Source organism: Thamnophis sirtalis, unplaced genomic scaffold (genome assembly GCF_051295495.1).
Source record: "Thamnophis sirtalis isolate CommonGarterSnake01/CBP01778 unplaced genomic scaffold, rThaSir2_p1.2 scaffold_10, whole genome shotgun sequence".
Lineage (NCBI taxonomy): Eukaryota > Metazoa > Chordata > Lepidosauria > Squamata > Natricidae > Thamnophis > Thamnophis sirtalis.
This window is the reverse complement of record NW_028261390.1, coordinates 398,697-425,200: the sequence shown is the minus strand read 5'-3', so window position 1 is coordinate 425,200 and position 26,504 is coordinate 398,697. Positions and strand designations below refer to the sequence as shown.

At 58.0% G+C, this 26,504-nt stretch overlaps 1 protein-coding gene across 2 annotated transcripts; it reads right to left on the bottom strand.

Moving 5' to 3' along the window:
- Positions 1–1,639: 1,639 nt before the first annotated feature.
- RAB11FIP5 (RAB11 family interacting protein 5) lies at positions 1,640–26,504 on the bottom strand. Of its 2 annotated transcripts, none has more exons than XM_087723868.1 (6): positions 26,015–26,504; positions 18,135–18,574; positions 16,786–17,449; positions 7,510–9,600; positions 2,787–2,976; positions 1,640–1,982 (listed from the first exon to the last, which is right to left on the bottom strand). In XM_087723868.1, exons 1-6 carry the CDS (start codon positions 26,398–26,400, stop codon positions 1,779–1,781), a joined length of 3,975 nt encoding a protein of 1,324 aa, XP_087579994.1. In that variant the 5' UTR covers positions 26,401–26,504; the 3' UTR covers positions 1,640–1,778. The 2 variants fall into 2 exon arrangements, with proteins under 2 accessions (XP_087579994.1, XP_087579995.1); XM_087723869.1 differs by having other exon boundaries at positions 26,338–26,502.

Genomic DNA, 26,504 nt, shown 5'->3' with positions numbered 1-26,504 from the left:
GACTGGGTCTTGGCAATAGGGCAGCGTGCACAGCCAGCCCACAGCCCTCCTCCTGCTGCTGCCTTAAAGGGGCATCTCCCCCGCCCTCACCTCCCCTCAGCTGGGCACCTCCCTATGGCGGAGGAAGATGCAACCCTGGGGATCTTGGAACGGTGGGTTGTGAAAAGGGCTGTTGGGAAAGAAGGAGGAGAACTGTCTAGGCAACAATTCAACCATTTTTATTTTGTCTTTAAAGTGCTTAAAACAGAAAAGAGTCAAAACTTTTATGAAACAAACATCATCAACAGCACTTAACACAAGAGCCTTCTGTCCTCCCAGAGGCCACGCAGGACAAGGCAGAGCCTGCAATGGAGAAAAGGGTTCGGGGGGGGGGGAGGCGTTACGTGGCTACTGCCAGATGTGGGCAGGGGGGGGACCACACAGAGCTTCTCCAAAGCGAAGACGGACAACCCCCCACCCAGATCTCTAAGACGGGCCAGATGGGGGGGTGGACATTTGGGCCACCAAGGAGACCAAAGAGGCTGCTCACTGCAAGCTCAAGGGGAACAGGCACAAATCCCCCCCATCGCAGCCAAGGACCACCAGCCCCCCCACCTTGAAAGCTTCTCCTGGAGCCCCCTCCTTGTCATGTGCCCCACCCTCCGCGCTTAAGGGGCAAACAGTAAAAACATTTGGCAGAAACAGGATGAACAAAAACCAAGGGATCGTCTTTGCCCAGCCATTTCCCAAGGGGGGGGGGTTCCTTTCGTTTGATTCCCCTCATGCTGGGGGCATTGGGCTGCCTTGATTCAGGCCTTCAGTTGCACCCCCCCCCCACCAGGCCTTTTTTGCCAAGGGAGCCAGGCGGGTGACAGGTGGGTTTTCCAGAAGAGTTAAGCAACCGAAGCTGCCAGGAAGGGCATCCACCCGTGGCACAGAGCCCTTAGGCTTCGCTGGGGGTCAGCCCCCCAACTGCCTCTCGGGAGCCAAGGCATTCCTCCCGGACTTTGAAGCCTCTGTGCAGCCCCTCCCCTCCTTGCTGTGGGATTCTTGGGGTCAGTAAATAAGGCGGCTGAGTGGGCATCCTTACATGCAGGCCAGGTTTTCTCTGGGGGGGGGAGGTGTCAAAAAGGCACGTCTTGTCTTATGACCGCTTCAGGCAGATGCGCCCCTCCTTTCCTTAGAGAGACCCTCCAGGCCGAGTATGGGGGGGGGAGGAACGGGACGGAGGAGGGTGGTTTTGGCATGCACAGCCGGCCCTTGGTACTTCTCTGGGGCAGGCAGAGCACCAATCGCCCTGAGATGGCCCGGAAAAGATCAGGCTGGTTCCGAGGTGCTGCGTGCTGGCATCGCCTTGAACACTGAACAAATCAGAGGAAGATACTAGTCCTCATGGAACAAGGCAAAGTATAGTCCCAGGAGCTCTGTCCAGTCAGGCGGATTTTCCTGGGTGGCTTTTCCTTCGACCGCCCCCAGTGTGCAAACCTTCCCTTTCAGCCAGGGGAGAACGGGGGGGGGGGGCATAAGTGGGCAGCGAAGGCTGCCTAACTGCAGTGGGGTCGGGGTGACAAAGTTCCCAAAGGGACAGGCCAGGAAGTCCCTGCAGCCTGGGACATGCTCCGCCGTGCCAAGAAGAGTCCGTAACGCCAAGACGTTTGGGTGCCCAGAGATCCCAGGCTGGGGCAGAGGGGGCCGAGGAAGCAGGGTGTCCTGGGGTGCTGTCCGTGCCAAAAGAGGGGAGCATTCGGCAGACCAACCCACAGCGGGAAGGGAGGGGCGATGGATTCCTGGTGGGGGGGCTACTGGGTAGCCTTGACCCCCCCATCCTCGAGAGGGATCTGCAGGAGGGTGGGCGACTGCTCCATGATTCGCACCAGCAGCCGGTCGATGTAGCCCTCCAGCTCCCGCACCTGCTCCTCCTTCTTGCCCAGCTCGGCCTCCCGTCGCAGCAGAAGTTGCAGCAGCTCCTCCCGCGTCAGGTGGTGGTACTTGGTGGAGGGGCTCTGCAGAGACACAAGGGGGGGGGAGACAAATGAGGGGGGGCTGAAGAGCCTCTTGGGGACCACAGAGGGTGAGGTTGTTGGGAAACTGCCCGATGGGCTGGGAGGAGGAGTCAAGAGAGGGCCTAGTTTGGAGTCCTAGCGCAGCTGCCAGAGGCGGAAGCTGGACCTCCTCCAACACCAAGGAGCCCCATCTGAACCTTCTCAGGGGGAGGGAATCAGCCTGGGGAGAGTCTTGTAACAGGTTTAGAATAGACAATAAAGCTAATGGCTTTGATTATTCAGTTGTGGCTCTGGTTGTCTGCCCCCCTCATCCCAGAGGGCTCCTTTTCCTCCCAGTTTGGTCTTTGCCCCCCAGAAGGCTGCTGGGCAGGGAGAGGGACCCTCCTCCTCCTCCTGGCTGCCGCTCAAGGGCAGTCCTCCTTTGACCCTCCTGACTCCACCCTCTCCCTGCACGGCATTTCCGCCATGTCCGGGGCCCAGAATCTCAGTCCTTGGCCAAAGCCTAGAGACCAGGCAGAAATGCCCCTGGGAAGCTGGCAGGCTTCGTGGCAGGTGCCAAGGGAGCCGAGCCCAGGAGCTCAAAAGATTCTGAAAATCTGCAGCAGGAAACTAGGCCACGGGGCAGGGAGGGTGGGAATCGGATGCCCAGTGTTTGAACGAAGGAACCCAGGCCGGCTTCAGGATGGGCCGCTTCTGGCTTGGGCACAACGGGTAGCAGAAGGGGACACCTCCACCAACTCCAAAGGTTCAGCAAAGACGCTCCTGGTGCTTAGGAAGACGTCTGTGGCCCAGCCACCTCCTCACCTGCTGCTTGGCCTCCATCTTCTCCAACGGCACCACCGAGGCTGCGAAGGTCCCACTGATGGCAGGCATGGGGGCGAGCTGCTCCTGGCCTGTGATTTGGCCATGGCTCGGGCTGGAAGCAAGGCCGGCCGTCTCCTTGCGTGGGGACTCTGGGGCGGGAGTGCTTCTCATGGGCTTGACTGGGTGCGGGCTGCAAGAAACCAGAGGCGCCATTAGGCTCCCCCCCTTTGAAGGGAGGGCTAAGAAAGAAACGCCGTCCCTGCCCAAAGCTGCAGAGAAACCCCCGTGACGACCCAGAAGCTGTGGGACCCTCCAAGTGCCAGGCCCAAGAACGAAAACCCAGCCAAAGGTCATGTTAGATCAGTGTTTCTCAACCTTGGTGACTTTAAGTCCTGTGGACTTCAACTCCCAGAATCCCCCAGCCAGCAAAGCTGGCTGGGGAATTCTGGGAGTTGAAGTCCACAGGACTTAAAGTCACCAAGGTTGAGAAACACTGTGTTAGATATTTAACTACAGTGGTTTCCACCAAGGTCCTCTGTCTCCAGTAGGAACAGAGGTTTAATCCTATTGGTCGAAGGGTCTGACAGCTCCCTATAAAAGGGCTGCCGTCAGACTCAACCTTCGCTGGATTGTTCTCACTTGTTGTACTCAACGAAGAGTTGTTGTTACGGTTAAGCCTGTGTGTGCCTCTCCATCACCCAATCTAACACTGGCCACGAGGGTGGGATCGGAAGGCAACTAGGCGAATCAAAATGAGCGTAGCAATCCAGCCCGGAGCTCAGCGCGGCTTCAAGCAGCCATTTTTGAGCGGCAAACTCAAATCGCCCTCTATACACAAAAATGGCTATGCACGCCCCACCGTAGGACCCAGTCATCGAGCACTGGGAATCGTACATGGTACGATTTGACTGCTTCCTGGAGGCAAACGACCTCACGGGCCTTCCTGAAGGCCGCAAGAAGAACACGTTCCTCGGATGCTGTGGCTGGGAAGTGTTCGAGACGGCGAAAAACCTTTCTGAGCTGACACCGCCTCAAGCAGTCGCCTGGCCCATGCTGCAGCAGACGCGAAGGGCCCACCGTGCGCCCAAGCCGTCCAAGCACGTTCGCCGGCGTGAGTTTAACATCAGAAACCAGAAAGGGGGCGAATCGATTAATGAGAACGTTGCGGTGCTTCGCAAGGCTGCAGCCTGCTGCGAGTTCCGAGACCTGGACGAGATGATTCTGGACCCCATAATTTGCGACGTGCGGAACGTTACCTTGCAGACGAGATTACTCGCTAAATCTAACCTCACTCTGGAGATCGCCTTGGACGAGGCCAGGGCGTCCGAATCAGCTGCCAAATCTACTGAGACTCTGCAGCGCCAAAGCGTACCACAAGGCGCACGAAAGAGGACGCGCATACATCGCGAGGCTGCAGAGCCCGAGACTCAGAAGGCGAGGAAGATGACAGCTGCCGCATGCGCAGTAGCCGCGCCCAGCTGGCGCGCACATTCAAATCGCGTCTCCCGCCTTGCACTAGCTGCAGAGGAGGCCACGCCAGATCGGTTTGCCATTTCCGCGACGCAACCTGCCAGCGCTGCGAGCGAAAGGGGCACATCGCCAAGGTGTGCCGGAGCGAATTCCCTGCCACCACCTGGCAACCTAGAAGCGCACCGAGCCACCAACAGAGGCCCAACCCAGGGGCCTGGCAGAAGCCACCACGGCACTCAGAGGGCAACAACAGAGTCACCTACCATACATCCATCGGCCAAGTCCGCACCAAAAAAGCTGAAGGTCAGGGTCCTCATCGAGGCCTCTCCATGTGAGATGGAGATGGACACTGGGTCATCGCTGACCCTCATGCTGTGGTCTGTCCTGAAGCCGGCCATCCCTAGCCTACAGAAGCAGCATCTACGCACCCCTGACACCCACCTACGTGATCACCAGGGAAACCGGGTGCCCATCGTGGGCCAAGGCACCTTCCAGGTGAAATTCCCAGTGCCAGTGGTCAGCGGCCACCTGCAGAGCCTCCTAGGGCTAGATTGGCTGTCTGTTTGTTTGAAGTGTGGGCTGAACTCTGAACCCTCTTAGGCTGCAGGTCCTATCAGTCCCGGCCTGACTCCTGGGCACAGGCTGCAGACCCTCCTTTCCTGGGGAACTGAGCCAGACCCCGGAGCAACCTCCCTGGCCCACATTAGCCCAGTCCCAGCTGGGAAGTGCCCAAGTGGGCAGCTGCATAGGCACCTGGAAGCCCCCTTTTAAGGCCGAGAGTTCCAGGGCTGCACAATCACCCCTACAATTTCTCTCTTGGCAGCCCACAAGTGAGCGCCCCCCCCCCCAATCCCCACCTTCTGCAGGCGGAGGGGTTTTTGTGCAGCACCAGCGCCACCTGCTGGCAGCTGCTTCCATGTAATTCTAAACAGAGAAGGGATTTTAGCTCCCTCCAGACAGCTGTGCTAAATTTGTTGCAGCAAATCTCAAAACAATCTCGGGTCATCTTAAAAGATTAACACGTTAATTAAGGCACAAATCCAAGAATGTTTACAAATTATACTTAGAACGAGGGTATAAATTTGAAACATCTTTTGACTTTACAGCTTGGGCTGAAATCAGCATTTGGAATGCTTAAAATATCCATGTTGCTGGAAAACAATTTTGGAGGTTCACAAACCTCCAGTTAATTTGCAAGTAAAACTTAAAAGAGTCTATTCATCTGTACGTGGCAAGTCTGCAATAACCTGACCCAGAATTGGACTATGCTGTGTAGAAACGGCAGAGATTTTAAAATGTTGAATTAGGATCTTATGGTCTTAAGGTGCAATTAACATCAGCAAATGATTTTATTTCTCACTTGTATGGAACCCTCCAGCCGACATGTGGGAAGGGGAGTGTGAAGTCTTTACACATTGCAAGTGTAATATTTTAGGAGTGACACTGACTCAAACGAAGAATGAGATTTTGGTTTGATGCTCAAGATTGAAGGAGCAAGGATTGAATGATCTGGAATCTATTAAACATGAATAACTCGGGGCTTGTAATATGCTAGGGCTGCAGCTAAAAACAGTTTTATTCTCATGAAAACATTCTATCACACTTGATTTAAAATCCTAGATAGAAAAAAATGCGTTCATTTCTTATACATTTCTTAAAACTAGCTTTCTATAAAACTTATTTTACATTTATTTCAACAGGTCGCCTGGACTTTTCAGTGTATGAATGCCAGTGATTCACAGGAGCTAAATAAAGAGGGGTTTTCGGGACAAGGAGTCTGTTTCTTGGTTCTGCTAAGGCTGGGTCAGAACAGGAGAGGCCCAAGTAGAGGCCTCTTCCGCCTGCCCAGCTAGCTGCCCACCTCCCCCCCTTCACCCGCCGAGCCCCTCCTCCCACCAGCCTTCTTCTTTCTCACCTTTGACCTCCACAGCTTTTCTGCTTCCCCACCCTTCCAGAAGAGCCAGGAGGAGGACTTGGTCCTCTTCCTTTCTCCCCTGTGTGGGATGTTTTCAGCCTCCCAGCCGCCCAGCATGGCTGCTCAAGCAATGCAAACAGATTTAAGTAAAGCAACACGAGGGACGTCCAGGGTTAGGGAAACCGACTCAGGCGGAGACAGGCAGGAATTAAGGCTAACCACGCCAACCAGGAGGAGGGCGCTGAATTCCTAGCCCCCCCCCTTGACATGCCGTGCAGGGAAGAGGCTTTGAACGGCGGCTGCTGGGAGGCAGGAGAGCCCCAGGCCCAGGAGCTCCCAGCCCCCCCCCCCGAGCCCCCCAAGGGAACTGCTGCCCGTCCCTCCAGAGGCAGCCCGTCCCTCCAGCCCCAACGAAAGGCTCCCTTGGATCCACAGGCTAATCCAGGAGAGACCCAGGCCAGAACTAAGGAGGAATTTCCTGGCGGAGAGAACAATTAAGCGGTGGAACAGAAGTTGCCACCAGAAGTTGTGGCTGCTCCGTCACTGGAGGCTTTGAAGAAGAGACAGCTGCTTGTCTCAAATGGCATCAGGTGTCCTGCTTGAGTAGGAGGTTGGACTAGAAGACCTCCAAGGTCCCTTCCGACCCCCTTATTCTGTTAAGAGTAGCAGCTGCTGCTCTCACTACGTCCCCCGGGGTGGTTGTGAAAACGCCCAGACAGAGACCCCCCCCCCCAACTCCCCTCCCTTTGCCTGGCTGGGCAGTGCTTGTGGCTGCAGCTCCTGTGGCGGGGGCAACACTCGGCACCCACTCAAAAGCCCCCCAGCCACTGGAGCCACACAGCTGCACTGGGAATACAATTCCCAGCGTCCCCAGCCTGCAGAGCAGCTGCCCTTCTGGGCCGAGACTTAGGAGCAGCGCAGGGCTCCTGTAAGGGAAAGGCCCCGTTTTGCTGAGGGCTCCGGCCTCAAGGCGAAGGCTGCAGGGGCTGCCCCAGCTGGCACTCCAGGCCCACAGCCGTCCTGGCCTCCTCAGGCTCCCTTCCTGCCAAGAATGCTGCTCATTTCACCTCCCCTCTCACCAGCCTTTGGGGAGGCAGGGACCCCAAGACTTTCCACCTCTCCCCTGCCCCTGGTCTCCCAGAAGGAAGTGGTGGCATTTACTATGGGGGGGGGGAGCTGGCTTTGGCACCTGAGAGTCTCCTCGCCCCCAAGGAGGAAAATGGCTCTGTTCAGCCGGGAGCCAGGAAGCCAACAGCACACTCTTGCAAAGTGGCACCCACAGGCATGGACACTTGGACACACACACACACACCTGCGCCCCCCCCCCCCGCTGCTCACCTGGGCGTCTGCTGGCGTGGGGCGTCTTGAGCCGGCAGCATCTCCGTGGGCTGGACCGAAGGGGCCGAGGCATCCATGCTGGGAGGAGAGAGCAAGGGGGACAGGGGGGGCACCTCGGGGTGGCCGTCCGCTGCAGCCCCTGCCCTGATGGGCCCCAGGGGAGAAGGGAGGCTGCAGTCAGTGGGGCTTGGGACGGGCTGGAAGGAAGGGGTGGAGAAGGCCAAGGGCCGGGGTGGGCCAGGCCGGCTGGGGCCCACCGGGAGCTCCACAGAGAAGCTGTGAGAACGGGGCTGCCTGGGAGGGTCGGTGGCTGCAGGAATCTCTCCCAGGCTGTGGGCATCCACAGTGGGCGAGACCGGAAGGATGACAGCCTGGGCCCAGGGCACCTCCGCAGCAGGAGGCCTCTCCACAAAGGGGTTCTTCTGGGGAGACGGGGCGGCCCAGGGGGCAAAAGGGTTGCCTGGGGTCAGCGGGGAATCCTCCTGCTTGCTCTCTGCCTCCCCCCTGCCCTCCTGCCAGAACGAAGCCTTCCTGAAGTCCCTCGCTTGGTCATTGGGCCCTCCTGAGGGGGCCTCCGGCTCCTGCCCCGGGGGCAAGAGGGGCAGCCCAGTGGCCCCATCGTCCTGTCCCAGGCCGCAGGGGCTTTCCAAGGTGGTGCCCACTCCAGGCAGCCCCCGGGGCTCTTCCAAGGCAGACCAGAACAGCAGGGAGGGGCTGGGCTCAGGGGGGCCCTGGGAGGCCTCGGGGGGCTGGGGGAATCTCTCTGAGCTCCATAATGAGGCCGAGCCAGGCAGCCCTGTCGGCCAGGCCCCCTCCAGCCCCCAGGGGGCAAATCCGGTCTCCCCATCCTGCCTGGGACTCTCGGGGACCCCCGAGAGGCCTAACCCGCCCAAGGAGAGCTGGGAGGAGCAGGTGGAGAACTGCAGGGCCTCTGCGCTGGGCCCCTCCTCTGCTGCCAAGATGGTCGCCCCTGAAGGCTCCTCCTGGCCCCCCGGCTGGTCATCTAGCAGAGCCTCTGCAGCAGCCAGCGGGAGGCCCTCGGGGGCCCCTGCTCCAATGATCACGGCTGGCACCAGGGAGACAGCAGCTGCTGGAGGGGATCCGGCTACCCCCACAGAAGGGAGGTGCGGAGGAGGCTCTGGGTCTGCCCCCCTCGGCTGAGCGCTCTCCAGTGTGCCCCTCCCAGCCCCACTGGCTTCTTTGGTGAGCTGGAGAGGGAGGACCCTCCTTGATGGCTTTGGAGGAGGGGTCCCTGCCCCCCTCGGCCCCTCAGTCTCTGCTGGTCCCCTTTGCTCCTCCTGGGCAGGGCCTCCGCTGGTCGGGGCAGCCTCCTCGACCCCCACGTCCTCTTCCCTCTGGGGGTCCCACGGAAGCCAAGAAGGCTCGCTGCTCTCAGCTTGGGGGGCTGCCTGGCTTTGGGGCAACGTCTGCTGTTCTCGGTCCCAGTCCAGCTGCTCCGAGGAGGGGTCGGCCAAGGAAGGGATGGTCCGGTTACGCGGGCAGCTCTCGGGTGTCCAGTTGAGGGCTTCTGCAGGCACATCTGGGGCAAGAGGTACGGAGGAGCCCAGCCGCCCCACATTCTGGGCAAAGGCGGCTTCCCCCTGGGCCTGCTCCTCTCGGAGGCTGCTTGCATTGGGGGCAGAGTTGGCTCCCTCCCCAAATGTCCCCTTCACTAACAGGAGCCCCCCAGACCCACTCCAGGCCCGGCCTCTCTCCCCATAGGTGAGGCTCAGCCAATCCGGACTCCCCTGCGAGGCTCTCTCAGGGATGGGGGGCCCCTCCTCCTGCTGTGGGAGGAGGCCAGCCGCCCCCCCTGGGGGGTCCGTGGCGGGAGGGGGTTCGGGCCCCGGAGAGGCTGGCTGCAGGCGGCTGGCGGCAAAGGCGGCAAAGCCATCGTCCCCTTCCACAGGTGGGCGCGTAGGAGCGGCGGCGGCAGCTGCGGGCGGCGGTGGCTGAAGGCGCCTGGCAGGTGGGGCGAGGGATGAGGGCTGCGCTTCTCCGGCCGGGATGGAGGGAGGGAGGCCCTGATCCTCAGAGACCACCCAGGGGTCCTTGGAGAGCTCTGGAGTGGCAGGCAGGCCAGGCTGGGAACTAGGGAGAAAGCGAGCAGGGAAGCAAGTTTAGTATCTGGTCAACGAGGAGCTAGTCCTCAAGGAAAGCCCTCTCTGGGGCAGGGTTGGGGGGGGGCTTGTAGGAGGGGCCCTCCAAGGGGGGGCGGAAAGGAGGGGGCTGCTTGGGGGGGCTGAGCAAAGGCACAATTCAGTGCCACAAATGATTCAGGTCCACCAACAGCCACACACACACACACACACACACACCCTTCACCACTGGTGCCTTCATGGAACCACAGCAAGCCACAGCCTTTGCAGGAGCCACAAAAATTGATAACTTAAAAGTAGCACAAAGCAGCAAAGATGCTTCACGATTGGGGGGGGGGCAGCCCCACACAACCACTGGGGTCTGGCCTACGGAGTCCCTCCCAGCCTGCCCCCCCAGCAGTCTTTCCATTGGGACTTGCCCCCAGCCTCCTTGACTGCGCCCCCTCCCCACAGAAGGGAGAGCCCTGGGACTTCCCCCCCCCCAGGATGGCTTTGAATTCCCTCCCCCCTCCGCAGAGCCCCTCTTTTCCTGCCTCAAAAGTAATGCTGCATTCTTTATTGGGGGAGGGGGGCTGTGTAGGGATTCAGGGGGGCTACCTCCATTCCCCCTTCAAGCCCCCAAGGCAAGCCCCCCCCCGTGGCCCCCCTCCCAACATCCTCCAGTTTTTCATTTTACAGTTTCAAGTTTTTATTCTGTTCCTAACAGAGGTTTGGGGAATTGGGCTCTTTGCCCCAGTGATTCCCACAAGCTCAGGGAGTCAGAAAGGTCGCCTGGGCAGTGCCAGCCCCTTGCAAAGGCTGCCTGCCCTTCCAGGGCATGAACCCCTTTGGCAGCAGAGAATTCCCCCATCTCCCCATCCCCTGGACAGGCAGAAGGCTGGTGGGGAGAACCTATTGCCAAGGCTCCTGCCAGGCCAGCTGATCTCTCCCTCCCTGGAGCAGCATCTGGTGCCTGGACAGCCGGCCCTGATTTGCCCTCCGCACAGCTGCCCAGCCACCCAAGAAGGCAGGGGGCTCAGGTCAAAGACTCCTGGAGCCAGGGAAGGGCAAGCAGGAGCCCCCTCCTCCTCCTCCTCCTCCACCACCAAGACAGCCTGCGGTTTGTCTTGGCTTCTGCTTCTCCACAAACTCACTTCTGACTCTGTGGAAGAGCCAAGGAACAGGAAGCTCCAGGAATCGGCCTATCGCGATCCTTGGTCAGGCGCAAGGAACCTGACCTACACACGAAGGCCCAACTCAACCGAGTTACGTGCCAAAAGCCACAGGAATCTTCTCCAGCCATGGCCACCAGCAGCCGCTTGGAGTCGGACAAGGGTCAATGTAAGGGAGGCTGGAGTTATTTCATGTGTGGCTACATACCAATTCTAGGCTGCTTCCCCTTTTCACTCCTCCCCGGCTCTGCCAGTCCTTCTCCTACAGCAGTGTTTCTCAACCTTGGCAACTTGAAGATGTCTGGACTTCAAGTCCCAGAATTCCCCAGCCAGCATTCACGTATGAACAATTGAGTGTCTAGGACAGTGTTTCTCAACCTTGGCAACTTGAAGATGTCTGGACTTCAAGTCCCAGAATTCCCCAGCCAGCGAATGCTGGCTGGGGAATTCTGGGACTTCAAGTCCAGACATCTTCAAGTTGCCAAGGTTGAGAAACACTGTCCTACAGTCTTGGCCTTAATCCTTCCACAATTCCGAGCCGCTTACTTGTGCCGTCTCCCAATCAAATGGCGGCTTTCCTGGCCATTATAAGTGTTCTTCAATGGGCACGCTGGTTGAGCTACCCTCTTCTGCTCCCTTTTTAACAACTACCCCCAAGTTGTGATCTACAGCTAAAAGGCTTTGTGCAATCACATAACCCTGGGCCCCTTTTATTTTTTCTACTATCCCACCCACCCGCCCCAGAGTTAGGTAATCAGTGTGGGGGGGTTTGTCTCCTCCAAAGGCACATCTGGAGCAACTGTGAGCACATGAGGGGCATCATCAGAGCCAAGGTGGCGCAGTGGTTAAAGTGCTGTACTGCAGCCACTTCAGCTGACTGTTAGCTGCAGTTCGGCGGTTCAAATCTCACCGGCTCAAGGTTGACTCAGCCTTCCATCCTTCCGAGGTGGGTGAAATGAGGACCCGGATTGTTGTTGGGGGCAATATGCTGACTCTGTAAACCGCTTAGAGAGGGCTGAACGCCCTATGAAGCGGTATATAAGTCTAACTGCTATTGCTATTGCTATCTTTCTGGGCCATTGCTGTGTTTTGATACCCGACTGCAAATTGCAAGCAGCGTTTCAACTGCGTCATCTTGCAGAGAGAGACTTAAAAGCAGCTCAGCTGCTGTTTCAGCAACGGCTCCAGCCGAGTTTTTAGGAAATATTTCCTAAGCCCACTTAACGTCACTTCTGGCTCCAGTTCAGCAGATAAAATCTGTGGCTGAATTAGTGAGACCGGCAACAAAGATATTTAATAGATGAGTAAACCTTCATACACATCTTTCATTTGGGATTTCCCCCTCCCCCTTCCTCAAAATGGTCTTCCTTTGCTGCTCTTTTTGGTCCGTCTTTGCAGAAAAGGCTCTCTCGACCAGGTTGTCCTCAGCAGAGGAAAATATGTAAATGTAACAAAGGTTAGAGGGGAGGGAAGGAGGACAGTAGGGAAGTCAGGATGGAGAGGAGAAAGGAGAGGAACAGGAAAGGCAGAAGAAGGGGGGAAGGATAAAGAGGAGGAAGAGAAAGAAGAGAAGGGAAAGAAGGTGGGAAGAAAGAAGGAGAGAAGAAAGAGAAGAAACTGGGGGAGGAAGGAGGGAGGGAAGAGGAGAGGGTAGTAAAGAGGGAAAGAGGGAGGGAAAGAAAGAGAGGAGTGTTGAAAGGAAGGAAGGAAGGAGGGAGGAAAGGAGGGAGGTTAAGAGAAAAGAAAGGAGGAGGGAAAGAGGAAGGGAAGGAGGGAAGGTATGTGTGAAGGAGGGGGGGATCGAGGGAGGGAAAGGAGGAAAGGAGGAAAGGAGAAAAGAAAGGAGGGAAGGCAGGGGAGAAGGAAGTAAGGGGGGGAGGGAAGAAAAGGGTATGGAAAAGAAGAAATGAGGGAAGAGAAGAGGGAGGGAAGGAATAAGATACCTAACCTTTGATGTTTATAATGATTTGATAGTATGGGAATATCTCGAAATGTAGTTGTATTGTTTTTTACAAGGTATGGATGTTGTATTTTCGTTTTACCAATAAAATCTTACTACAAAAAAAAAAAATAGAAAAGGCTCTCTCGACTCCTCAGATCTTCTGGAATCAAAATCCTGTCCTTGAGGTTCCGCTGGAGCTGCCCTTCCAGCCTCCTCCTTCCCGTCTGTGCAGCGCAATTTCTCCTCTCTGGTCTCTTTTGCTTCCTTCTGTTTTTCAACCTGTCAGCCGACCGTCTTCCCACCTTGTTTGCCTAGCAGCGTTTTTGGAGTATTTCTGCTCCATGACATCATTCTGGCTACTCACCCATGGCATCTATTTTTAGCCCTACCGCCTGATTCTCATACGGAGTACGGCTGAGGTCAAACCCTCCTGGCCAGCCCGATCCTTTGTCTTGGGCACCGGCTCTCCTGCTTTCTGCTCGCCCGGCCAGAATGTCTGATCTTCCCTGCCCGGCCTCCGGGGGAGCCAAATCATCCTCTTCCTCTCCTCCTCCTCCTTCCAGATGTTGGTTCGCTTCCAAGTGTAGCGCTCCAGTCTCCTAGAACGCCTCTTTTTGATGGAAACTGCTCGGACCCGTTTACTCCCTTCCACTCTGGGGGCTCAATCTAGAGCAGGGGTTCCCAATGTGGGGCCCATGCCCCACGGGGGGGGGGGGAGTTGACTTTTAATGGGGGCAATTTGAATCTTGTTTAAACCAAATAAAAGAGGCCTCTTAGGCTTCCTCCGCGTGAGTAGACTTCACTTTTTGAGTAAAGTAGGAATTGTGCGTCATGGGGGGGGGGAGGGGAGGGGGGCATCGGGATTTTAGACATGCTTAGGTGGGGCTTGGCCAAAAAAAGATGGGGACCCACTGATCTAGCGACTCGGATCTACCCGGGAACCAAGCAACCATTCAAAGTTGGAATAGATCACACTGGGGATGCTTAGCCCCCAGTTCCAAAGATCCAAAGGCCCCACGGTCACATAGCCAAATTTCGGGCGCTCATCAGTTGATCCGCATTTACAACCATCTGCACTGCCCCATGGCCACCTGGCTGCATTTTACCACGTTTCTGCCAAAAACCAGCATTGTTTTTCAGCAAAAACAGATTACGGTGAACAACTGGTTCACTTAATGGCCATGGTGTTTGCTTAATGACCACTGCAAAAAAAATTGTAAAATCAGGTCAGACACGTGAGTGACCTGTTTTATGACCATCACAACTTATGACCCTAATGGGGAGGCTCCAATACAGTTGTAAGTCACGGACAACCTGTAGGAGTCGGTGGGCTCTGAATCAAGGTCACTGCTTCATCCCCCTTTTGCCAATGACGGCTCCTCCGTTTCTTCTTCTTTTCTTGACCGCAAGAGAGGACCTGTTGCTCTTCAGAGGTAATGTGAAGTCGCCCACGGCAGATGCCCAGAATATCAGCCTCCGGCCTCCGTCTTCATGGCTGCTCTGAATGCCTTCCGCCTTGGCCCCCCTCCCCCTCCCATCTCGCCCCTGGGGGTCTTTTGCCCTTTTGCCTCTGGGCACCTCAGAGGTACCTGGACTCCTCCCGTCCCACCTCACCCCAGTCCCCCCGGAGGCCCCAAAGCTGTTCCTCCTCCTCCCCCACTGGACCTCAGCTTTCCTCCAGGAGCTTCTTGGGGGCCGCCTGACCAGGGCCTGGGGTCACCCCAGTATCACTCTGACGTGAAGGTGGATGGCCCCCCTGGTGTCCTTGCTCAGGGGGATGGTCGTTAGCCTCCACCACCATCTATGCAACTCAGCAAGGAAGATGTTGGAATGAGGGAGCCCTCTGCGTGGGCCCTCTCCCCAAAGCTGCGCCAGGGGTCCCTGGGACACACAGGCCCTTTCACTGCCCCCAGTAACACCCCAAGGCAGCCCCACGTCAGACCCTGCAAAGCCCAAAGCGGGGTGGGGGTGGGCAGAGCTGCACAGAGGCTCCTTCCAGCCTGAGATGCCAACTCCTCCGTTTTAATCACGTTTTCCCAAAGTGACCTTTGGGAGCAGCTCCAGGGGCTCCCGAGGGCCCCGGAAATTACCCCACCCCCATTTCAGTGGCTGCCATTTCCAGAGAGAGGTGGAAGTGGTCCTTCGGTAAAATGGACTCTTCATTGCAGAGGGGCCTCCCGGAGGGAACTCAGGGGCCCAGGAAGCAGGCGAGGGAGGAGGGGGACGGCAGCACTGCTGCTTCTCCTACTTGAAAGCCATTACAACTGTGCAGGGGGCAATCCAGAGTGACTGGCTGAACTGGGAATCTGTTCTGTTCGTCGTGAGCCTGACCGGTGCAACAAAAAATGGACTTCAGGAGGGGAGGAGCCAAAGTTGTGATGACACAGCGTGCGATCTCAATGCTCCGAGATCACAGTCGACACTTTTGTCTCTGGGTGGTCCAAACGGACCTAAACTGTCCCGTAGAGATGGTGAACAGGAAGAATACATCTTGCTGATCACAGGGACATCGCAAAGTCTCTGATTGATCCAAGAGCAGCTCTTCAAGCCGGTGACAAAAAATCCAGCCAAACAGCTGATGAGATCATGGCAGCTCCAAAATGGAAGGATACGGAAAGAGAAAGTGTTTTCAGCTGGTGAGGAATTTTTACTGTTTTAAAAGTGACTGCCTATAAAAAAAACTTAAAACTAATTTAAATTGGAGAACAGAAGAAATAAGCGGTGGAATTAAATTTGGACTGGTTTTGAACAGTGGGTTATCTTACTTTTTAAATGCTATTTTTACGGATGGAATTTATGCAAGCCTTTTAAAATGAACGGATTAAATTTCGTTCTTCTATTTTTTTTAATTTGACTATAATATAATTATATTATATATGGACTAAAACTTTCCTCTTTCATTACTGTGGGGGGTTTTCTAACTCATTTAAGAATCGGACCTTTTTTTAAAACTTGAAATACAAAGAGATACAAAAAATAAGTGGTAACATTCCAACATTATAACACTGCGTACAATATAAGGAAATGAGATGTAAATTATAAACAATGATTTGAAAAGAAGGATAGAAAACCTTGTTATTAAATATTATGGATATTTAGCTAGAATAGGATATAAGGATTTAGTGTTATTGGAGGATTTTGGAAATAGTAAATGAAATGCCAGTATGTGGTTATGTATTAAATCTTGGTATATTTTATAATGAAATATAAACAACTATAGTCAAATGAAAATGGAGGTATGATGATGGTAACATGTATAAATATCTGAGTTAAAATACTTGAGCTAATATGAATTATGCTTGATGACTGTGGAAGAGATGCACGAAAGCCTTTTGTAACCAACTGATGCACTTTCTACCGTATGTAAAGAAAGAAGATTTTATGTGTTGTGTTTGTTTTGAAAAAAAAAAACTTATTAAAAAAATGGACTTCAGGTGCTTTTCATCTGAGTCCCCCCCCCCCCACTCTACATGTGCTCAGCAAGATGGATCCCAGGACCCCCCCTTCTTCTTCCAGCATTTCCTTTTACTGCCCCCCCCCGTTCAAATTCAAAAGAGCCCCCGACTCAAATGTCCCCCAACCCTAAAGACAGCGCAGACCCCGTTACAATCACGGTTCCCACAGACGGGGGCAGCTGAGTCTGGGCCGAGGCAACGTCCGCATGGGCCCAGCTCCCCCTCAGGGAGGGCCTGAAACAGCTGCCTTGCTCCAAGTGCCTCCCTGGTTCATCTCCCACCTCCTGGGCCTTCCTTCCCTCCCCGGCAGCTGGAATGCCAACTGGGCACTCCCCAGGCAGCCCTGGCACCAGGAAGATTGGGAAAACCCCCAAACTCAGGCAGCCACCCCAGGCTCTTCCCCCCCGCCCCGAGACAGCTGCCCCTCCAGGCATGCCAGCCTCTCTCCCAGGTGCACAGGGTCAGCAAGAGGGCTGGCTGGAGCCAATGGCCCAGGAGCAGAGGCTCTGGAGCCCAGAAGCGCCACTTCCAACCCCTGCCCTCCCTGGCACTCTGGCCTTTCCTTGGGCAAACAGTCGGACCCCCTCCCACCCCCACCCCATGGCTCAGCCCCACAGATGCAGGCTCACCTGGGCCTTCGAGCCGGCTCTCTGGGGTCTCTCGGACTGATCCGGCTGCTGCCCTGGGGCTCCTCTCTCTCTCCAGACGGGGCCTCCAGATGGGGCTCGGGGCTCTGGCCGTGGCCCCTGAGGCTCCCACGTTGGTCCATCTCATCCTGGGGCCTCACCCTCCGGACCTCCGAGGGGAAAGCCAGGGGGGCGGCCATGGGAACGGGCTTGCTCTCGGCCTGCAGCCCCTCCTCCCGCCTGGCTCGCACCCGCTGCTTGTTCAGGGTGATGGTCTTCACCGAGAGCTTGTCTTCTTCCTGCGCCGCCAAAATGGGGGGCGAGGGGATGAAGCGGGGGAGGTCTTTCGGGGGTCCTTTCTGGGAATCGCTGGCAGTCCAGGGTGGGAGTTCCGGTTGGGCAGCAGGCGGTGCGGCCCCCGAGCCCCTCTCCTGCTTGCCAGGCTCACTCTGGGCAGGAGGGAAGGGGGCCAGCGAGAGGAAGGAGGGCTTGGAGGAGGGCTCTTCGCAGTAAATGTGGCTCCCGTTGATGCAGAGCGAGGACCCGGAGGGGGGGTCCTTTGGGGTCTTCAGGCCCTGCAGAGCTTCTGGCAACAGGTTGATCTGGCCCACCTCATCACTGAAGGCCCTCTTGTGGGTCAGCTGGGGGGAGGGCAGAAAGTCTCTCCCTGGGAGGGAGGGAGGGAGGGAGGGAGAGAAAGACAGGCATGGTCAGCCTCCCAGCTGCTCTGCCCCACAGAGGCACAAGAGAGGGGCAGCCCCATGGCTTTAAGCACAGCCTTTTCCAACTCACACGTTTCATTGAAAATCAGGTTTTGTGACCCTGATGCCTCTAATGAAAACTGAAGGTGGAAAAAGTGCTACCAGACTTATTCCGGTTCTTTCCCCCAAAACAGAATAATGGACTCACTTTAAAAGTTGGCTGGGTTGTCAAATGACCATCAGACCCTTAATACTAGAAAGGGGAGGGGTCTCCCTCCCAATGCCATGCCTCTTTTTGGGGGGGGGACCTGCTCCAGAGGGTCCATGGACTTCTCTGATGCCCAGGCCTCCCAAAAAGCCCCCAGAGGCAAAGCCCACTCCTTCCCTGAGACCCAGAGGGGGGGCCACCTGACAGATGTTGCTGCAACTGGGCAGCCATTCAATCCTTCCCAGTGGGGGGGGGGCAAGAGCAGGAACTCCGTTCTCTGACTCAGGAGAGCAAAAGGAGGAGCAGCATCTGGGGGGGGGGCAGGGGAGGCCCAGGGGGATATTCCTAGGATATTCCTAGGGCCAGGGGGAGGGGTCTTTCCTAAGGCCACTTGGCATAGCTCCCTCCCTGGCCGTCCTGGTTCCCCCCTCCGGCTTACTTACCGGCAGGGTCGGTGGAGAAGCTGCTGTGCCGGCTGGGTGAGGGCGCCCCCCCCTCGGTGCTACCCAGGGCCCCCAGGCTGCTGGCGGAGGAGAGGGTGCTGCCGGAGCCCAGGGAGGTGCTGGAGCGGGTGAGGGAGGAGCGGCGCAGCTGGCCCTTGAAGAAGAAGCTGCCCCTGGCCTTGTCCTTGGGGGGCCCCGGGCGGAAGTCGTCGTCCAGGGCTCCGGTGCTGCTGGGCACGATGGCGGAGGAGGAGTCCAGGTCGTAGCTGTGCTTTCCCTTCATCTTGTCCCTCAGCCGCCGGAAGGGCGAGCGCGGCTTCTCCTTGGCCGACAGATCGAACATGCTGGCCGTCAGGCTGTGGCGCGTGAACTGCAGGCTCAGCTGGATCTCACCCCGGTCCTTCTCCTTCTTCCCCGGCTTCGAGTGGAGCTTGTACCACCTGGGGGGGGGGGGACAGGAGGGAGGGAATCAACCCAGAGACCCCATGAGGGGCAGGTGATGCCTCCCTCCCAGCTGCCCTTCCCCAAAGCAGCCACCAGGCCCACAATGCTGTCCAGCCCCTTGGCAGGAACCTCTGGAAGCTGCAATTCCTGGGGCACCTGGTTAGGGAGTCCCCAGAGATCCCTGCTCTCTGCCACCCTCTCCCGGGCTTTTCTTTGGCACATCCCACCCCCATAAACAGCCCAGCCAATTCCTCCTGGGCTGCGCTGAAAAGCCTTTGCCCCATGTCAGCAGGGCTCCCCCCAGGGCGGGGGTCTTTCTCCTTTCCACTGAGAAAAGCCAGCAGCTGCCCCCTCCACACACACCTGGATGACCGTACCTGCCTGGCTGCAACCTACCACACTCCCCCCAATGAAAATGTGCAAAGGGTCTGCTCTAGCTAAGCTCTGTGCCCCCCACCCCCACACGTCCCTCTGTGAGACAGCAGAGACCCTACTTGGTCCCACCGTCGCCCACATGCCAATTGTCATACAACGGCCCCTCTATGCCAGAGAAGCAGATGCCGAGGAACTGGATGCAATCCTGCAATGGTCTCCTGGAACGGCCCTTTGGGCAACAGCAGGAATGGGGGCGGGGCCAGAGGCTCAGGAGGGACCCCCCCTGTTTCTTGAGCAGCAAAGAGAACCGGGGAGGGGGAGAGAAATGGACTTTCAGACTTGCAAGACCCTGTTAATATCATCTTACAATAAAGCAGCTCGTAAGGCTGAAGTCTGAAAGTCCATTTCTCCTCCCCTTCAGAGAGCCCCCAAAAGAAGGAGGGTCTTTTCAGTGCCTCCGCCCACATTCCTGCTAAGGGCTGTTCCTGGAGGTCTCCCTTCTCCCTCCCCCCCTACGGGTGGGCAATGGCCCCTTCGTGACCTCTGGACTTCAGCTCCCAGAATCCCTCAGCCAGAAAAAGTGCTGAGCAAGCAATTCTTTCCACAAGGTGATAGGAAACCCCCAAGACAAAATGTATCCTGGTCGGTAAATGACCCCCCCCCCAGCTTAGCAAAGGAAGGGTGGAAGGGGGCAGCCAGGTCCTTTCCTGTTGCTATCCTGGTGAAGGAGGCTTTCAGACGAAGTCGGCCTCCCCCTCGGCTCTTCCCCCTCATGCAAAGCACCCGCCCGGCCTTTGCCAGGCAAGACGGTTGGCAGAGAAGCTCCCAGAACCACCGAAGGCAGAGCTGGAAGGGCCCACCGGCCCACCTGGGAATCTGGGAAGTGAACCGTCTTTAAAATCACACGAGATCAGCAAACGCCGTTACGATCACAGCTACAGGGACCGAAATGCAAAGCAGCAGCCAAGGAAAACGTAGCAGTCTCTACCACAGGCCCCCTCCGCACATGCAGGGCCCCAGGCCCAGAGCCAGGTCTTTGGGGCATCAGGATAAGTCCAGCAGGAGGGTCGGGGCCACCCTCACCACCAGACTCTGCCAGAGGATGGGCACTAGAGCAGGAAAGGCCCATCTCCCAGGCCCAGCAACCAGCAATCTCTGGCGACGGGACCCAGGCAGACCGGGTGGGATGGGCAGAAACGCCTGGGGAGAGACCCCAGCCCCAAATCATGAAGGGCTTCACAGCTGGCAATCAGTGGGAAGCAGACTGGGGGCCAAAGCCGCTGGCGCAGTGTCCCACGCCTTGAAGAGACACCATTAAGCCCCACCGCAGCCGAGTTCTGCGCCAGTTGAAGGTCCCGGATGCCCTTCAAAGGCAACCCCAGAGGTCGCCCTTGAAAGCTGCTTCCGTAGACTCTCTCTTTGCATAAAGTGTTGCTTGCTCTTCTGCCTCATGTTTTCTGAGGCAGCAGAAATGGGGAAAGCTCTCCAGAAGGCTGAGCTGAGAGGGAGGGAGGGAGGCCCCTTCCCTTCTGCAGCCCCAAGGCCAAGGGGTTTTTCCTCCCAGGCAGCCTGCAGGCCTCCTATCCGCACTTGACAATAGAGCCCCGTTTCCCCCATTTCCAGAGAAATGTTTATTTGGAGAAGCCCCGGGGAAGGTGGGGAAGCACTTTGGAGCACATGACTCACTGGAGCCCTGTCAACGCACACTCTTTCCAAAATGCCCGGCCCACAGAGAAGGAGGAAAGCAACCCACAGCAACGGGGCCAGCCTGGGGCTGGTTGCAAACGCTTCGGAGGGGCTGTTCTCCGAAGACCAGGCAGAGCCACCCTGGCACGGATTCACTGCTCCTCTGCTTGCTAGAACATCTGGCTGGCTGGCAGCACCAGGACTTCGGCTTCGGGGCTCTGCACAAAAGGGCCCCAGAGAAAGGCTGGGGACCAGTCAAGGGCCCCCACAGCTCTGGGTCTGGAATGGCAAAGGACCCGTCTGCAATCTCCAGCTTCCAGGAATGGGCCTGCTGGCTCAGCCCTTGAAAAGCAACCCCCCCCCACTGACAGCCCATAAGGGGCTCAGCTGAAGAGGCTGCGGCCGGGCAGGGCTGCCAAGGGCCCACAGCTTCTCACAGGTCTGCAAATCCCCAATAGGCTACTGTGCCAAGCAGGTGAGTGATGGGCCCTGCTGCAGGAGGCAGACGAGCAAAGCAGATGTGGGGGGAGGGGCTGCCCCAGGGTCCGTAGAGACCCCCGTTCCCTCTGGGGGTCCAACCTGAACTCCTCTTCTCCCGGGCATCCAAGGGTGCTGCCTGCCTTGGAGGCTTTGCCCAGAGGTGCCTAGGAGAGCGGGCAGCAGAGGGCTCCCTTCCAGCTCAGGATTTTCTACTCTTGCCAGTGGGAACCAGCCGGGCACGCAGTGGGCGCTGTGGGCATGAAAGCAAGTCCTTCTACTCTCAGAGGGCAGCAGCACTTCTGCATCACCACCTTTGGACAGGAGTCATTCTGGGATTCCCAGACCCCCCTCAGGGGAAGCCCCTGCCCCAAGGTTTAGTTTGAGCCAGCCCTCTTCTCTGTTACTCCTCAGCTGCCACAGAGCAAACCCCCACCCACTCCCCATATGCACCGGCCACCACGCTCCAACGCGTCTCCCAGGGACTTTGCAAAACCCAAGTCAATAAATGAAGACAAACTTCAGCAAAACAGCAGCAAAAACCCCGTCTATAAATGCTTCATTGGAGTCTCAACTCCAGCGACCTCTTGAAAGACTCCACAAAGCCCTTCTGGAAGCTCCGCTTTCTTTCCCGAGGGTCAGGCGAGGAAGCCCCCAACTCTTTTCTGGGGAGGGCGCCCTGGATGGAAAGCCAGACCGGGAGGGGGGGGGGGCTGTACCTGGGAGGGAGTTTCTACTTTTGGGGGCAAAATGAGCAGCTCAGAACCTTTCCAAAGACCCAGTTGGCATCACCCGTGTTACATGTGTGGGGCGGTTCTAGCCCCACCACCACCACCACCGGAGAGGCTGCTGAGAGTCTTCAAAGGAAGCCCCATACGAAAGGCACGGCAGTCGTCTGTCCTAATGCTGGCAAAGGAGGGGCTGAAGAGTCCTTGTGCCCTCCGAGTTTGGTTGTTTTCTTGCAGACATTTAATGACCCAACTAGGCAACATCATCAGTGCTCGTAAGAAGCCGGGGTTGCTCTGAGTTTACATTCCAGTGGCTGCCCTCCGAGTGCTGCTGGGGGTGGCTCGGACGCTCTTCGGTTGGGCCGGTTCGGCAGTTCCTTGGTGGGATGATGACTTACTTGGCTGTAGGTCTGATGTTGATCTTGGAGATAATAATCTCTGCTCATCTGGGCTCCTCCTGGCCAGACCTGCAGGTCGAAATCCGGCTGTTTCTGTTTCCCACCAGCTGCTCCTGGAGCCTTCCCGTGAGTCTGGGTCTCCTGGCCATGATCCCTGCGGCCTCGGAGGGAGCAGTTTCTTCGCCCAAGTCGGCAGCAGAGCTCCCAAGAGTGCCTCTGTTACTTTCTGCAGGAAAGCCCCACGCCAGCTCTTCCACTCGGCCACCGGACTCCTTCGGCCACTTCGGTCACCCCAGAAGACACGGAGGCGACCAAGACACCAGCAGCTGCTTACCCAGAGCGGAGGCCTGCCACCCGCCTTCGCTGTGCTGCTTGTGGGCCGGGCAGCCCGGGCAGCCGAGTTCTGGAGTTAAGCCTCAATCTCTATAACAAGCAGAGGTCCAAAGGGCAACCAGGCTGCCCCCCCACCCCCACCCCAAAGGCCCTTCCAGGCTCTGACCACAACACCCGGCGATTTGTGCCTGATGGTTCCAAAGTCTCGAGCCACAAGATATAAAATCTCCCCCCACTCAGTACAGAGTCTTTCTGAAGGAAGGATGGCTGGAAAAGCCAAGGGGGGGGGGGAGGCAGTCCTGCGTCTCTTCTCCTTCTCTGCCTGCCACCCGCCAGAGATGCCCCTTTCAGGGAAGGGGGGGAGAGACAAGCCAAGGAATAAGATTATGAGCATCCCTCCACCTATTGCTGTAACCCTGTATTGGTTCTGGGAAGCCGGGGGGGGGGAGGTTGGGGGGGGGCTGGGGTTTGGGTGGGGAGGGGGAGAGAGGTAAATATTCGTGAAAGTTTTTTTTCCAAAATTTTCAATAAAAAGAAAAAAGAAGAGACTTCCCCTTCTCTGGTTTTAGGTGAATTCCTGGCATTCCCAGGCAGGATGGCAGCCATACAGGAATTCTGGCTTAGGCCAGCCAGCCAACCGTACTTTTATTTCCCCCCCCCCCCCGGCTTCTCCAGAAAAGGTGGCCTGGGATTTCCAACCCTCCCAACTAACGGAAGGGAAGGCTGGTGTCCGCTGATGGCAGAGGCTCTCCCGCGTTGTGGACAGTGGCCGTCCCCAATCCTGCACTGGCCAAAGAGCCGTAAGCAGGGCTAGATTTCAACACAGCCAGGAAACTTTCCACCCGCAGCTCCTGCAGCCTTGCAGCACCCGAAGCCCTCTGCACCGGGTTCAGCTCGCAGCTGTCCATGCTGGGCAACAGCTGGCGAGGGAAGGGGAAATTGCACCATCTTGCCCGGAAGCCACACAGGCCCTGAAACCGACCGGCTGTCAGGCGGCCTCCTTCCACACCCCGAAAGGAGCAGGTGGCTTCTCTGAGTTGGGGAGGACACATTCTGCTCGAACGACGGGCCAAAAGCTCTGAGGTTTGGGAGGGTCCTGGAGGCTGAGTGTGGTCGACCCCTCCGTTCCAGCTCTGAGCTGCAAATGCTCTTCTTGATCACCAGGCTGAAGCTTCTTCCCAGCAGCCTCTTCAGGCCCCAAAATACGAGGAAGGCCCACCCTCAAGAGCCACGTTGGCTCTTTCCACCAGGACCACGTCTTCTGTGCCCCTGTTCTGTGGCTCCACGGCCGAAGCCCCCACTTTCTGCAGGAGGAGCCTTCCCTTGCCCAGGCCCAGCGGTTGCCATCCTTCCTCTTGGGGCCCAGCACCCCCCCCCCTCGCAGCCCCCTTTCATTTCAGTCTTGACGCCTGTGAATTGCGATGCCCAGAAGTCCATCAGGTGAGATCCACCAACTGGCAACAAGGAGCAGCCAGTTTTCTTCTGATCTGCCCAACTTTCTTTGGGGGCTCCGTTCCCCCCCCCCCAGCGCTCCTCTTGGGAAGTCAGGCCTAGTGCTCAGCTACATTTACCTCCTTGAAATTATCCCACCCTGCCCTTCCAACGCAGCTTTGGCTGCTTCTTAATTTCTGATAGATTCATCCCACAATGCCTGAAAATGGGGGGCCAGGGGGGGAGACGCCCTCAGGCCCATCCACAGACAGCAGGAGGTGCTGCATCCTGAGGCTCCCGCAGGCACAGACGGGCTCTGGCCATGGCTGCAGGCAGATTGTGCCAGGGAGGCCCAGCTGGGCCCAGAGGTGGCTGGAGAACAAACGGGCAGCCTTATCTCAAGCGAACAGCCCCGAGTTCACACAATTGTGTGACATTTGGAACAATGGCCTGTGATGAAACTGGCCTGCACTGAAGCAGGGGGCAGGGGGAGATTCTGGGCCAGGGGGCACCCAAGGGGACGAAGGGGAGGGGGGCCAGGGAGACAAGGCAAGGTGTCACCCCAATTGATGTTCTGCACCCCGGGCAGGAAGGAAGCCCTGGCAGTGCCAGCAGCAGCCCAGCCACCCGCTCAGCCTTCCCTGCAACGTTCCCTTCTGGGCAATATTGCCCTTCCTTTCCACTCAATGCGAAACATTCAAGGCAACAAGTGGCCCGACAATCTAGGTGTTCAAAAACACAGAACAAAAACACAACCTGGGCCAAAGTCAGCATCCGACACACCCCGGGGGCAGCTGGTGGGCTCCCTGGTGGTAACAACAGAGGCCTCCAGCAAGGCCAGGTCAACAGTGCTGCTGGGCGTGGACAGAAAGGCAGGTCCTCCCAGCGAGCGCCCACCGTCCTCCAGCAGGGCCTGGTCAACTGCCCAACCCTCCCCTGGACTCCGGACGGGAAGAGGCACCCCACAAGACGGCCCTCCCACACTGGCCTCCCAAGGGGCACGGCCCCCTCCCAAGAGGCCCCAACTGGACACCTGCAGAGTGTAACGGAAACCAGACTTATGTGGCAGAACCAACCAGCTGGTTTTAGTACCGTCTTCCCACAACCGGCCTTTGCTTCCAACTTGACCAATGCTGCCTGGGGACTCTAAGTCTGGGGGTCACCAGGAAGGGGGAATTGAGGAGCCATCTGTGCTTCACCAAATGGACCAGATGGGAAGGAATCCACTCACCACCATCTCTACCAGGGGTGGGTGGGGGTTGCAGGAGCACCTGTCTTTCTGAGAGACCTGAGCACGGCTCCTGCAATGGCCACCCCAGAGGCTGGTGGAGTGGGGAGACCAGGCAAGGATGCAGCAGCCCTGGTCCCTCACAGCCACATCAGTTTCTAAGCCTCCCCTGCCTGGACCAGCCAGGAATCAGGGTTAAGGGGAAGGCCAACCCAGCCAGCCAGCAGAGGCCCCACAGAGAGGGGTCTCCTTTGCAAACCAGCTGCTTCTGGGCCTCTTGTGGCACCAGCACGGCTGCCCCATGGGGTATCAGCGGCCGTGGGACAGGCCAGAGTGGGCAGCCTTCCAGATGGGACAAAACAACCAGCGTTGCCCCAGGTGTGCCCAACATCTGGGGAAATGGACTTGTGGTCAAGGTTCCCCTGGTGGTGGGGGGCCCGGCCAGCCTTCTTCCAGCCCAACTGCACTTTCAACCCCACCCAAAGGTCCAGACCAGAAATCCAGCAGCCCCAGCAGTTGCCCCCCCAGGGGTCGAGAGAGGCCTTCTCTGCCCCCCCCCCCCGCAAAGGATGGACAAAGTGCCTCCAGTGGGCTGGAGAAGAGGAAGATGAGGGGCGCCTCCGCCCGATGCTTCTCCCCACCACCGCCCCCGCCCTGCGGCGCCCGGACCCCTCCCCCGGCCGCCTCCCGGGAGTGACTCGGCGTTTCGGGAGCTGAGCGGCGGACCGGGGGGGGGGAGCCGCGCTCTGCACGCGCCCCGGAGCCCCGCGCGCCACTCACCGGTCGGGGTGGTTGCGGCCGTCCTGCAGCAGCGCGGCCAGCGGGACGGCGGCGCGGCCCAGGAAGCGGTCGGGGCCCACCAGCGCCCGTTGCCAGACCACCAGCTGCAGCAGCTGCGGGTCGGGCTCGGGCGGCGGGGCCGGGCGCGGGCCGGGCGGCGGCGGCGGCAGCTCCAAGGAGCACTGCTCGGCCCAGCGCGGACAGCCGCCCTTCTGCGCGGCCACGGCGGTGCGGTGCTTCTGCCGGCCCAGCTGCAGCGCCACGAAGGCGGCGTCGCCCGGGCCCCCCTTGGCCCGAAGCCCCCGCGCCTGCAACACCCACACCTGCACGTGGCTCGGCAACCAGGCCGGCGGCGGAGACTCCTCGCCCGCCCGCGGCAGGCTCATCCCGGCGGGGCGGCGGGGACGCTCCTGCGGCAAACTTTCTCCGGCTCCCGCGGGCGAAGCGGGCGGCGGGCGCGGCGGTGCTGCAGCTGCAGTTGCAGTCGGTA

Bases quoted from the DNA above. Each gene is read 5' to 3' on its own strand.
- RAB11FIP5 (XM_087723868.1), bottom strand. From the start codon at position 26,400: ATGAGCCTGCCGCGGGCGGGCGAGGAGTCTCCGCCGCCGGCCTGGTTG. The intron at 2,977-7,509 runs GTGAGCAGCGGG...GGTTTCTTGCAG, and splicing joins CCACGCCAGCAGACGCCCAG to CCCGCACCCAGTCAAGCCCA. The intron at 1,983-2,786 runs GTGAGGAGGTGG...GTGTCTCTGCAG, and splicing joins AGATGGAGGCCAAGCAGCAG to AGCCCCTCCACCAAGTACCA.